The sequence below is a fragment of the Symphalangus syndactylus genome, chromosome 2 (genome assembly GCF_028878055.3).
Source record: "Symphalangus syndactylus isolate Jambi chromosome 2, NHGRI_mSymSyn1-v2.1_pri, whole genome shotgun sequence".
Lineage (NCBI taxonomy): Eukaryota > Metazoa > Chordata > Mammalia > Primates > Hylobatidae > Symphalangus > Symphalangus syndactylus.
Window position 1 is genome coordinate 34454024 of NC_072424.2, and position 13563 is coordinate 34467586.

The 13563-nt window shown below is 39.4% G+C and overlaps 1 protein-coding gene across 4 annotated transcripts in view; it reads right to left on the reverse strand.

Annotated features, from left to right (window-relative positions):
* Positions 1–325: 325 nt before the first annotated feature.
* Positions 326–13563, reverse strand: part of SFR1 (SWI5 dependent homologous recombination repair protein 1) — a 47394-nt gene continuing 34156 nt past the window's right edge. Inside the window, exons 4-10 of one of the 4 annotated variants that reach the window (XM_063628258.1) lie at positions 10621–10766; positions 6339–7843; positions 4584–5201; positions 3946–4055; positions 3656–3777; positions 2623–3033; positions 326–1211 (exon numbers count right to left, since the gene is read on the reverse strand). In XM_063628258.1, the coding sequence (XP_063484328.1) occupies positions 1020–1211; positions 2623–3033; positions 3656–3777; positions 3946–3976 (756 nt within the window). In that variant the 5' untranslated portion in view covers positions 3977–4055; positions 4584–5201; positions 6339–7843; positions 10621–10766 and the 3' untranslated portion in view covers positions 326–1019. The other 3 variants (XM_063628259.1, XM_063628260.1, XM_055250019.2) reach the window with 3 other exon arrangements.

Below are 13563 nucleotides of genomic sequence, written 5' to 3' on the forward strand. Positions count from 1 at the left end.
CGAGGTGGGCAGATCACCTGAGGTCGGGAGTTCAAGACCAGCCTAACCAACATGGAGAAACCCCATCTCTACTAAAAAATACAAAATTAGCAAGGGTGGTGTCTCATGCCTGTAATCTCAGCTACTCGGGAGGCTGAGGCAGTAGAATCGCTTGAACCCCGGAGGCGGAAGTTGCGGTGAGCCGAGATTGTGCCATTGCACTCCAGCCTGGGCAACAACAGCGAAACTCTGCCTCAAAAAAAAAAAAAAAAAAAAAAAAGAAATAGATGGTTGTTTCACTAAATGATGAATATGAGAAACACATTTGAAGAGACAGGGAAGAATATGGTTTTGGACATATGAGTTTAATTACCTGCTAGATTGTCAGATGGAAATATGTGGTAAATGGATGGAAACAAGGTGCATAAACTTAGGACAGAGGCAGAAATTTTTAAACTTTAGGGTTTAGACATTCACCAGATTGGACAATTTTTAACATTTAAAATAAAACTTTTTGTCATAAAAAACAAAACAAATATATTAAAACTAGTTTCCAGAACTGCCCAAATGACTTTTTAAACATGATTTAAATGTCATGTTTTCTTTGGCAAATCTATCCAAAATACTAATTTTCCTTTTAGAACTTAGTTTATAATTTAAAGTGCCCTTAATTTTATCATCGGGATACCTTCCTCTGAGCCCTAATAGTTTTGGGAGGCCTAGGCGGTGGATCACCTGAGGTCAGGAATTCGAGACCAGCCTGGCCAACGTGGTGAAACCCAGTCTCTACTAAAAATGCAAAAGTTAGCCGGGCACGGTGGCGGGTGCCTGTAATCTCAGCTACTCGGGAGGCTGAGGCAGGAGAATTGCTGGAACCCGAGAGGCGGAGGTTGCAGTGAGTCAAGATCGCACCATTCGCACTCCAGCCTGGGTGACAAGAGCGAGACTCAGTTTCAAAAAAAAAAAAAAAAAAAAAAGTGCCTAAGTATCTTTTAATTAAGTTGTCATTCTCAAAGATATTCTGGAGCAAAAATCAGGAATTAAACATCTATAAATTCTTCTTCACTTCTGTTATAGTGTAGCAATTTATCATCTAACCCATAGTGGTCTATCAATTGAGTAAGGCTTAGTTTCTTGTTCTCTTCAGACGCAGCTGACTGCAACTCATAAAGCAACAGCTGGCTACAGCTTCTCCACTTCTTTATTAACAACTGTAACTGAGACAGATCATTCTGAAACAGAAAAAAAAAACATATGTATGTCAATAACTAATCATGCTAGTTCAACTTAATTAAAGTTGTTAAATTAGTGGATGTGCAGTTTAAAGGCTAACATACACAGGGATGAATGGGACTTCTATCTAGGAAAAAGTAGGATGATCATATGTAGAATGGTTACAATGTCACTCAACTTGAGTTCTATGGCTATTTTGTTGGCTTAAGCTCTGGGCCATCCTTATGATAAGGGAAAAATCAAATCATTAAATAGGGACAAAACTATGTCAAGAAGCAATAATACAGGGAAAAATCTACTGTATTACAACTGTACTTTTTAAAAAATGTCACTATGCTTTCCACTAAATGTTGCTATGAACCTAAAACTGCTCTTTAAAATTACAATATTCAAGTTAAAAATATTTTTTTAGGCTGGGCATGGTGGCTCACACCTGTAATCCCAGCACCTTAGGAGGCCAAGGTGGGAGGACTGCTTGAGCCCAGGAGTTCAAGACTACACTGTGCAAAATAGCAAGACTCTATGTCTACAAAAAAATAATTTTAAAAAATTAGCCAGGTGTGATGGCACATGTCTGTAGTCCCAGCTACTAGGGAGGCTGAGCTGGGAGGATCACTTGAGCCCAGGAGTTCAAGGCTGCAATAAGCTATGACTGCACCACTGCCCTCCAGGCTGGGCAACAGAGACCATGTCTCTAAAAAAAGAATGAATAAATAAAATATATTTTTTCAACATTCAATACTCCTAAATTTTATTTTTTAAAAACCCTAAAATTTCAAGAGAACAAATGAGATACACTATCCCATCACTAATTCCACATAGTTCAGGGAAAATGAGCTATTGCATATATGTATGAATTTTCCAGGTCATAAAGGTTATTCTCCTTCCAAGTACCCAAGTTCTATTTAATTCAACTTATATGGGTTGAAATCTAAAATATAATATATATATTTTTTTTTCTCAAATAAAATGGCTGAATCACATTAATTATTTGGGGGAGACACAAGATCATTACTAAAAATACCTTTTATTGTACTCTACAGCCCATTTTTAGTTTTACTAATTCACTGTCAGCTTTCACTTCTGTTCCCTTTGTACTTGCATCTAACATTTAATACTTCTAATACTGCTGTGGGCTAGAAACTAGAGAGAAAAGTTTAACTGCATATTAAATAAGAGCTGAGATTCTTAAAAAGTTTTACCTGGTATTTAAGGGCCTTTTCTACTCTAAATCTAGAGTTGAATTAAAGTTGTTGGAAGCCAGGTTTCTGAATATTTGGCTTATTGCTTATTATGGTAAAAAACAACAACAACAACAACAACAAAAACCTTATTTTCTATTTTTGAAATTACTTTCCTGCAATTTATGTAAAAATAAAAATTATGCAATGGTCCTGAAATTCTTCTCACCTTTGATCTATACATTTTGACTAGTTTTAGCCTCCGAAGAAGGTCTTCTTTCTCCTGAACCTGCTTCACCAATTTGGCTTTTTCATCGTTTAATCTTTGTTTAGGAAGCTTCTCATTCACAAACTCATTTTGGAGAGAACTGCATGATCCAGAATCAAGTGACTGAGATTCACAGACACTGAGATTCTTCAAAGTATTTTTCAAATTTGTATTTTCTTCAAATTCACTGTCTATGTGTTTAAAACTTTCTTGAAATTCCAAACAGTTTTTCTCTGTGGAAGATGCTGGTTTCTCTGAAAAGGTCTGATCATTTTCTTCTCTCTCTACTTTAAGACGTTTCACCACATTGTAACAGGAATTAAATGAAAATCTTGTTTTCCTCAATCTTTCTCTAAGTGTTGCACTCATAGGCTATAAAGAGCACAAAACATTAAAAATGTGAATCAAGAAAAACATTCTTGATGTCAATAAATCACCAGAAGTAAAGGCCTTCCATTTCTATTCTAGACACCACTAGATGGCTTTCTGTCTCCACATCCAAAGAAGGCATCACAAAATGACTTTAATTTCTGGAAGCTCCATTTGTTTTATTTCCTTTTTACTTCAGCAAGATCAACACCTTTCTAAGTGTCGAGAGGTTTATCCCAGTAATCAAGGAACATTTGTTCAGTAATAAGCACATGCCTGATAGTACTCCAGGTGCTTCAGAATTACAGAGTAAGGAAAAGACAGACTCTGCCACTAAAGACCTTCATAATAATATTGCACAGATTCAAACTTTCTCCATTTGGAGTATTGTAATAACCTAATCTGAAACTAACTGAAATGAATTGATTCAAGAGGAAAATATGGAAGGGGGCTGGTGGGTGTCATATATGTCACCTTAGAAAAAAACAAAATTATTTAATAAAATATCTACTTATTTATGCTACACATTATGTTAATTAACAACCTTCCGTAGAATTTAAACCACCACTGCCACAATACTTAGAAACACAGAATGGATCCACTGGAAGAACAAAGATTTTCATACTTGTTTTCGGGAACTATTTGTATAGGGAGATGATGGATTCGCAGAGGCCTGAGGAGTGCTAGGTAAAACCACAGCTGAGTCTGACGGACTTTCCATCTTGAAAGTGAAATCTTGGTTTTTCTCTAAAAAAAAAATATAAAATAAGAATCAAATTAACCACACCTCTCTATAGTCGACTTTTATCAAATAATATATTTTATTGGTGTACAAAGCATCCACAAGTAAGCCAGATATTTCTTCTAATTTCACTTTGTAATTCACTCTTGCTCTTTTTGCAGTTTTCCATTTACCTTCCCACATAGGGACCACTAAGTTTTTCATGACACATCGACCAGCTAGTATCTCAGTCACCAGACTCTCCTTGTTTTCGTTTCATCCACCAAAATATATTCAAATTCTCCTTGGAAAGAGGGAAGAATAACAACTTTAGATAATCAGGAATTATTTATTATGACAGCTTCATAATTCAAGAAGATATAGCCGAAACCTTGACTCAAGAACAATAAGATCTGAATGTCACCCATCCTGAACTCTACAAGCTGTACTAGAACCCGTTACCCCGCCGGCCCGAGGCGTAAGAAACACAGCGGAGATGCATTTACGCCCGTCTGTAGCCTTTTAGTTTAAGCAGCGAATGGGGACTGAAAAGGAGAGTGGACTGAAATTGCTTCCTCCGACAAAGGCATCAACTTTTGAGGGGCAAACCAGGGGCGGGAGTCGTCCCCTCCTTCCCCTCATTGCAGAAAGCCCACTAGTTCCCCGGAGACCCCAGGCATAAGGTGAGGTTGAGTTCCCCAGACCCGGAAAGGGAGCTCAACTCGACTCCACAGCCGACTCCCGGGGAAACCCACGTCTCAGGGATTCCCCCTTCCCCTCAGCAGAGTACCTCCCTCCGCCATTCCCAGCGAGAGCAAACAAGCGCGCGCACCTGCGGCCGTAAATCGACCCTGTGGCAGGGGCGGGGCCGCGCGGGAGGCGGAAAAGACACGCAATTGGCCAGATTGACTGACGCGCGAGGCGCCGCTTCACTCAGCGACTCAGAGCGGCCGGAGTGCGCGCGCGCCTCCGCCAGCGGGCGGTTGGGGCGGGGCTTGGCCCACACGATGGGCGGCCGAGACGCAAGATTGGCAGAATTAACCGGTGCGCGCGGCTCTCCCCGCCCAGCGCCCGAGAGCAAGGGGAGTGCGCGCGCGCGCGGCCGTGATTTGCAGCAGGTCTTCGGGGCGGGCGAGGCTGAGCTTCGGAATGTCAAACCAATCCTGAGGGGGGCGCGCTTCCTTCGCGGCTTCTGTTGCCTTATTTTCAACCGCCTTCCCTTCAGGCTTCCTTGTTTTTGTGCGTCTGTGAAGTGCGCCTGAAAGTGCCTCCCCGCCAGCCCGCCGCCTCCATTCTCTGGCTCCAGTCAGTCTCGTCTCCCCGCTCGTCACAGAAAAGGCTTTACTCAGACGTGGCTCGGCCAGAAGCCGCACGGCTGGCTGCACGTTAGATTTACGGCTTGTAGACTCCCCAGAGGCGAGACCACAAAAGAACGGCGTTGGGTTCCAGCCTATTGAGAATGAAACATGTTAGAAATCTATCCGAGAGTCCTGGCACTTTAGCTGAGCTCATCGCTAGCTTTTTTGGCTGCCGCAAACTCGGCGGTCCCGTCGCTAGGTTTTTTTTTGTTGTAAATAAAAAACCGTTTCTGTACCTCAGTATTCAGGCTCCTTAGCGTGACCTCAAATCTTTTACTCAAATCTGAGGGAAAATGTAGCCCAAGGAAATTTGTTGTGGCGCAACACAGGAAGCAGAACAATCACGATATGAGATTGTGTCGGTCCAAAATTCACGTCTGAGACCGATAGGGCCCTTGCCGGCCACCGGGCAGCAACATCCTCAGTCGAGAAAATCCCCCCCGCCCCCCACGCTTCCAGTGTGGCGAGGTTCTGTTGCTACGCGACGACAAAGTTAGCTACACTGAGTGGAGCACTGGGTTTAGGGAAAGAGTTGAGTAACTTCTGAGTCACGTGGAAGTTGGGAATTTCCAGGGGCCAGTGTTTTCAGTCCTTTTATTGAATGGCCATTTTAAACATTGATATCGTCTCTTTACTATTAATAACATCTGACAGTAATGGCTTAGAAGTGGCCAAAAGGGAGTTACCTGAGTCTTAAGCAGTCACGTATAATAATTACAGAACCTGAGGACTACCTAAAGGAATGATTAGGGGCGTAGACGTTAGAGTCAAATTGTCTAGGTTCAAATTCTGGCACCATTCTTTATGTGCTTCTTAATGAGGTGATGCTGTGCCTCAGTTTCTTCATCTCTTAATATGGGATTGGAGAATTAAATGAGAACTGGTGAGAGGCAGCTGGAATAGAGCTAGGTATCTAGGAAGCACTCAGTAGTTATTTTATATATGCAAGTGTATTCACCATTCCCTAATTGATTTAAGGGAATGTATCACCTTTAGTTTCACCCCTTGATTTATCTCCCACCCCCAAAACACATATATTTTTAAAAGATGCTGTGATCTGTAAGATCCCACAAAATATAAACCATAAATAGCAGAAAATGTGGAGCCTCACATATGATTAATAATACATATTTCACTCCTAACATTTTTTAAAATTACATAAGTTAACCCCAAGGAATCTACAAAGTGGAAGAGAGAACTCATGATTTTGTGATAAAGGTGTTACTCACCTCACCAAGCTGCAGGTCTCAGTCTGTACATTTATTTCTCCCTTTACTCATCCATTGGCATCGGTTAATCTCAAAGAAAAAGCAGAATGATTTGTTCTGACACTAGAAGCACAATGCAGACTCTGCATATTCTTTATATCTCCTGGCATAAGGGCGAGTTGTTTTTATGAGTCTCTAAAATCAGCTGCTCCCAAATCCTTTTACCGTTACAACCTAAGCTTAGAGCTGTGTTTTTCCTGGCTGCAGAAAGGAAAACAACATTTTGCCTTGCAAATGTTCTGACTTGCTTATTATGTGAACTGGTATCTTAAAATGGGATTGTTTGGCAAGATTTTCAAAGAACTTTAGAACAAATGCTCAGAAAAACCCGTATTTCAGAAATGTGCATTTGTTGATCTATGTCTCTGGCTTTCATGCATTATTAGAACTGTATTATCTCCCTATACGTAAGTTTGTATTTTACTTAACCTTTTCACATAACAAATTGAAAACCCAGTTTCCTCTCGGTTTCATTTCAGAGATCTGGAATATAGCCCCAATACTTTTAATTGTACCTTTAGATAAAGCATAGCGTACATTTCAATGTCTTAAGTGACTTGAAATCTATTAGCCTGTGAAGACTTTGGTGTTTCTGACACAGGACATTGTATGTTTCGTATGAAACTTTTCAGGCAGGAAAAAATACTGGCCCACTGAGCCAGGAAGCAAAGACTCCTTACCCTACCATAGAGAACAATTTAAGCAATAGAATCCAGTAATAATAGTAATTAATATCAACTTAAGTCAGGCTTTCCGTGTGTCTTAAAATTTCTTCAATACCCAAGGCTACTGTTGGCTACTTTGTTACTCATCAGGGAGTGGTAAAATGCTTCGTTCTTGTCTGTAATTATTGTTGGTGGGATGATGATATAGACCTAAAATCTTTATGAGGTTTTTAAAAATTTTTTTTATTCTTATTCTTGTCTAATGGCAAGAATAGTAAATAGTCTCTCAGTTTCTCTCTCTCTACCTATACAAAAACGCACAAACACACGTACTTTTTAGCCACAATTAAAATGTTCATTTTAATTTTTAAATTCTCAGCTTTAGTATTATTTTTTAATCAACAATAGTCTCAAGGTAACCTAAATTATATTACCATATACTTTTCTGTATTGACAAAAATTTTTGTGTCATGTGGATATAACTAGTATCCATAGGTTTGTTTTTTTTTAAAAAAAAAGAACGACATAGGCCAGGCGCAGTGGCTCATGCCTGTAATCCCAGCACTTTGGGAGGCTGAGGCGTGCTGATCATAAGGTCAGGAGTTCAAGACCAGCCTGGCCAATATGGTGAAATCCTGTCTCTACTAAAAATACAAAAATTAGCCGGGCGTGTTGGTGGGCGTCTGTAGTCTCAGCTACTTGGGTGACTGAGGCAGGAGAATTGCTTGAACCTGGGAGGCGGAGATTGCAGTGAGCCGAGGTCACACCACTGCGATCCAGCCTGGGCGACAGAGACTCCTTCTAAAAAAAAAAAAGAAACAAAGATAAAAATATATGCTTCTGAAACTAGGATTAAAATCCACTTGGGTAAGGAATTGTGTAAAATCCGCATGATTCAGTTGATTTATAATGTCCGTTAGGACAACTTAAACAAACTAAATTTAATACAAATTTATGACACAAGAAAATCTGCCAAATTCTCTTAACTGACTTTCAACACTTCTTACGACATTTGTACATAAGTTGAAAATGCCCTTCAAAAACTCTTCTCTGGGTTTCTCTTGCCATGAATTCAAGTCGCATCTTATAGACCCATCCATGGTAAAGTCATGTTTTAGTGCTCTGTAATTTCATAAATTTCTCTTTGAGAACAATTGACAAATATTTCTATTTTTTTCTCTATTACCTTAAAGATCTCACATGGAATTCCATAATGTGTAATGGCTGCACTTGTAGAGACTTTGTTACCAAACATTGACCCTTATGATTTAACTATTTCATATTCTTTAGCCAAGATATGCAAGAGAGGGTTTTATTTTCAACTTCAAGAGAAAAGGGCCCTTGACATAGCTGTTAGGCATGCCGGAGCGATTGCCTCACTGAGTAGGATGGTTACTTAGAACGTGGAGATACGGACAGGATCAGTATTATTAGCACAATGAAACCTTTCTATAACCAGGCAGCTAGAAAATGTATCTAATAACTAATATTCAGGACAATGTACTAAACAAGAACCTAAAAAGCTCCCTTCACCTGAATTTCCTGTCCTTTTATTCTACCAGATCTGGCATTTTGTCAAATCCATTAGAGACTAGAGAGGCAATAGTGTCTATGATTCACTGCTCTTACTGGGTGTGTTCCCTTGGAGAAGAATAGAGTGATTCAGGTTAGATTAATAATGGTGAGGAAGAAGGTAGGGCAAGTGGGTGGAGGGGGAGGGATAGTGGCATAGGAGATTCTTAAAAGGTAATGGGAATAAAAGTACTGCTCAGGGCCACATTCTTCTCAGATTCTTTATTAAATGTCACTCCTGCATTTATTTGCAGGGAAAAAAAAAGCATTACATGTCAGCAAATCCTTAAGCAAGAGAACCTGTCTTTTAATCATCTTTAAACATCTTAAAGTTTGAGAAAACAACCCCCAAGATAATTTCACAGTATTGAAATCTGTTTAAAGTGCCGACAAACAAGTCAGCTCAGTTTTCTACCCTTGCCTCTCATTCCTGTTTCAGTCTTGAGGGTATAAAAGGTTTCTTCTTGGTGGTATTTTTTAGATGGGGGAGCAAGGGCGTCTAAAGGTGCCAGGAAAATAAGGAATTAAGAGACCATATTCTAGGATACTACTGATCTTCGTACTGCTGCTCTTCCACCTCTTGGCAAACTTTGATGATAAGTATAGTAGTAGAGAAAATCTGTGAATTTAGCCTAACCAGAAATTTTCTGGCTCACGTCAGGAGCTGAGAGCTAGATTGAAGTGTAATCCCTTTCCCACCACTCTACCAATCAGGAGAAAACACTAAGTCTCCACTCCCAAAGGCAAGGTAACATTACATTAACACCATTGCCGGGCGCAGTGGCTCACGCCTGTAATCCCAGCACTTTGGGAGCCCGAGGCGGGCGGATCATGAGGTCAGGAGATCGAGACCATCCTGGCTAACACGGTGAAACCCTGTCTCTACTAAAAATACAAAAATTAACCGGGCCTGGTGGCGGGCGCCTGTAGTCCCAGCTACTCGGGAGGCTGAGCCAGGAGAATGGCGTGAACCTGGGAGGCGGAGCTTGCAGTGAGCCAAGATCGTGCCACTGCACTCCAGCCTGGGCAATAGAGCGAGACTCCGTCTCAAAAAAAAAAAAAAAAAAAAAAAACACCATCAACCTTTAGGAGCAGCTTCAAACCTACTGAATGCAGAGCCCCTGACCAGGACGTCTGAAGCCCCCGTCAGGACCGGGTGGAGAGGCATGATCAAAGACGGGCAAGGTGGCTTGAGCAAAGAAACCTCTTCATGGATCCTCTCCCTTCCACCTCCAAGATTGTGTCGAGTGCTCGTGTCCCCTATACTGTGTCTAAATTATACCACTTGTCAGTGACAGCAACATCACTCAGCTCTCCACCTCCTGACACATCTGTGGCTACCACCAAATAATGTATAAAGTTTAATGATGATGCTGGTGATCCTCAATTGGCAAGTGATATTATAACTTTTTGATACTAAATATATGTCTTTCTTACAGATACAGGATCCTGGAAAAGAAGCATAGAATAAAAAATCATTCACTCTGACATAGTCCTCTAAGATTTCACCCAGCTATTTAGACTTTATTAGCGCAAGATTACAACAGATAATACTTTTCCTTCAACAATGTAAACCTTTAATTCAAACCTTTCCAAACTGTCCCACCCCACAAAGTTTCCCCTTATGTTCCACTCTGGTTGTTATATCATCTATCAAGCACATTAGCTAAGCTATTTTTCACTTGATTTAAGTACCTACCTCTGAGTCAACTTGTCCTCTTCTTACAGCCACTTTCAAACCTTTCTTTTATTATTATTATTTTAATCAAGAGAAGGGTGATTTAAACAGTTGTTTTCCAACACTCCCTACTGCATGGGAATGATGGCTTAATATATCTCCATTTTGCTGTTTACTCCCTTTCTTCTGCTCTGGTATGACATGAATCTACACCCTTCTAGGAATGCTATTGATAGATAGACAGAATGGTGTGATATTGAAAACACACCTCTGTTGCTGAAGGTCTGGTGTGAAGGGAATTCATACTAAGCACAGGAATAACACTCACCAGCAAAAATGGTCTTTAGGGTGGTCAGGCTTTTGGAGGCCTGTCATTTGGCATACAGCATCCCATGATACCAAAGAATACAGGTTTGAGTTTTGGAGGCCAGGCAACTAATCACGTCCACATTTGTCAAGCAAATTCCTATGAAACTATAAGGTACCGATAAGTTAAAAAAAAAAAAAAAAGCAAGCGTTACTACAGTTTGGCATTGTCTGAAATGCTTTCCTAGTCTAACTCTGGAGAATTAAAATAGAGATTTTAAACCTGCATGTACAAGTTTAGGATTTTTGTAAAGCTGCCAAATCTTTAATGTAACAATAATTAGCATAAAGCTTGTACAATTAATTTGCCCTGAAAAGAATGAGTTTGAATCTTTTGCAAGATGTCTCTCTTTTTTAAAAAAGCAGTTTTACCAGTATGTATTATTTTCACTCAGAGCTGTTTCCCACAGGTTTTGAAGAGATGTAAAGCTGACTGTGTTTTATTTCAGTAATTGTCTGCAAGGATAGCAGTTTATTTTCAGTCACTAGTTTTTGGAATGAATCAATCAACCACATTTGCCCACCAATATCTCTATGAATACTTTTCATTTTTATAGTTGAGAAGAATCAGTTTTATTGCTCCCCTCAATCTAGATAAAATTCCTTTGTGCTCAGAATGGGATTAAGTCCCCAAATCAAATGTGAGAAAGAGAAATTCAGATATATCAAACACTAGATGCAGTAAGCCAGTACCTATAGAGACTTGATTTTGATGGGTGAAAAACAGCATGTTATCACAGGTTTGAACCACTACAGGTAAGAATTACATGGACTAATGAGAATACTTACAAAGCTGAAATTAAACATTTGCATACTAATTAGCAGTTCTCAAGGCAAGTCTTAGAAACCCCTCACCTTCCAATCAATAACTGCTTAAACTGAGATTACAGGAAGCTTTCTTGACCACTGCTTTCATAACTGAAGTCAGTTGTCATGAGTGTTCAAATATTTTCTGCCAATAATTATGCAAGAGGAGAGGAAAGAATTGAGGAGGTAGGGGCAGTAGGGAAGGAAGGGAGGGAAGGGAGCTATATTTACTACATGTTTCTTGCCCTTAAGCAGAACAAAAACTAGTGTTCTAAAATGATATTTTTCATAACAAATTACTAATTACCAGGCTTGTTTACTCCATACTAAAGTTATTCTGTAGATTTGACCTGTGTTTTGAGGCCTCAGCATCAGCTCAAACACCAAGAATCCTGGGCACGCTTAATTTGGGCTAAATTCTGACAAAGTCATGATTTCTTTCTTAATGAGAAATGTATTCTTCATGTTCTTAAGGCCTTTTGATACATTTGAATTAAAAGGATTATGGAAGTTCAAGATTTTGTGTTTAATACAGGTATAAGCATGCATTACAGATACATGTGTACTTTCTTAGCACTGGTGGAATATTATAATGATCAGGTTAAACTTGATTATACCTTGTAACTTAGATAAGCCATTTCAGAGTAGGTGAAATTTTGAATGGGTAAAGCCATAAAGCCACAGACCTTACTTATTTTTTTTTTTTTCCATTCCAAATCTTTGTTGAGTTTTTTTGCTGTATGGAGTCAATTGGGGATGAAATGGGCTGTGGTCACAAACTGTGAAGGTGAGGTTGCATAAATTTGTACTAAACATGAGATAATCATGGGTTGTCAGTTTAAATTGAGGAAAATGGGGAAGTCTTTGGAATTTTTGTTTGAATACAAGTTTTGGTGAATAAAAATGACACTCATTGATGTTTACATTTTTCTCCAAGTCATTCATTCTATTGGAAATATGGCTGTAGCAAGGGATAGGCCTGAGTCAGAGCATCTGAGTTATTTACTGACCCTATCACTAAAAACTAATGAGCTGTATTGACTTTGGGGGGTTCAATTCAGTTTTCTCATCTATAAATTGTGAAGAGAAAAGTGATCTTTCCCTGGCTCTGACTTAGTTCCTACAATTCCAGGTGGGGTCATTTACACCTGAAATTACCACTTCCCACCAGAGTGTTAAATGAAGTTATGGGTAAAATTCTCTATAGAAATAACCATTATGATAATATGATGGAAGATGTATTAGGTGCTGTAGATGGAAAAATAAATATAATCTTTAGGAGTTTACAAATGGACACCAGTATTTATCACATTGATTAAACCAGAGCCAGCTCTGGGAAAAACTAGCACACAGAGGTTTTGTTTTTTTTTTTCAGTGACCTTTCTTCCCTCTTCGCAGGCCTCCCACATTATCCTAATCAAACTTTTTCAAGCCCAGGGTTTTAGGCTAACTCTCATCAACCACCTCTTGCCATTGCAGGGCATACTCCAAGTTATTTTGCTTACTTGTACTGTCATCTTCCGGAACTCATGCCCCTGTCTTTATTAACATTGGATGCATAGAGTTGGCGCTCAATAAATGTTTTGAATGGGTGAATTTCAGAATGAATTGATTAATTATTTAATCAGTAATTCAGAAAGCAAGCATCCCAAAGTAAGAAGAGGAAATGATGCTGTAGCAGTCTCCAGGGAAGAATATTTTTGATGCAACTGATACCTTGTGGAACAGCTTCTCTAAGGGGAAAACTGTTCCTCAAATCTAATATAAACCTTTCAGTTGTATGTTTTCTAATTATTTCTTATCATTGCTTTGTATTGTTCTGTCATTGGACCAAGGAAGATTACTTTTACCAGAGTAGAAACATACAGGAAACATGTGGTTCCTTTCCAGATGATGATATTGACCATCTTTGAAAGTGGTGCCTTTTGTTCACAGTGGGATGGGTTTTAATAGCTTTGTCTTTTCTCCCCCTTACCCAAATCTTCTGTGAGAGGTAGTATAATTTTTAGTCTGTGTAGCCAGGAAATAGAGTGAAAGTAAATCAAGTTTGTGGAAACCAACCATAACTTCAGCCTAAGGAAAACAAGTCAGATACTAC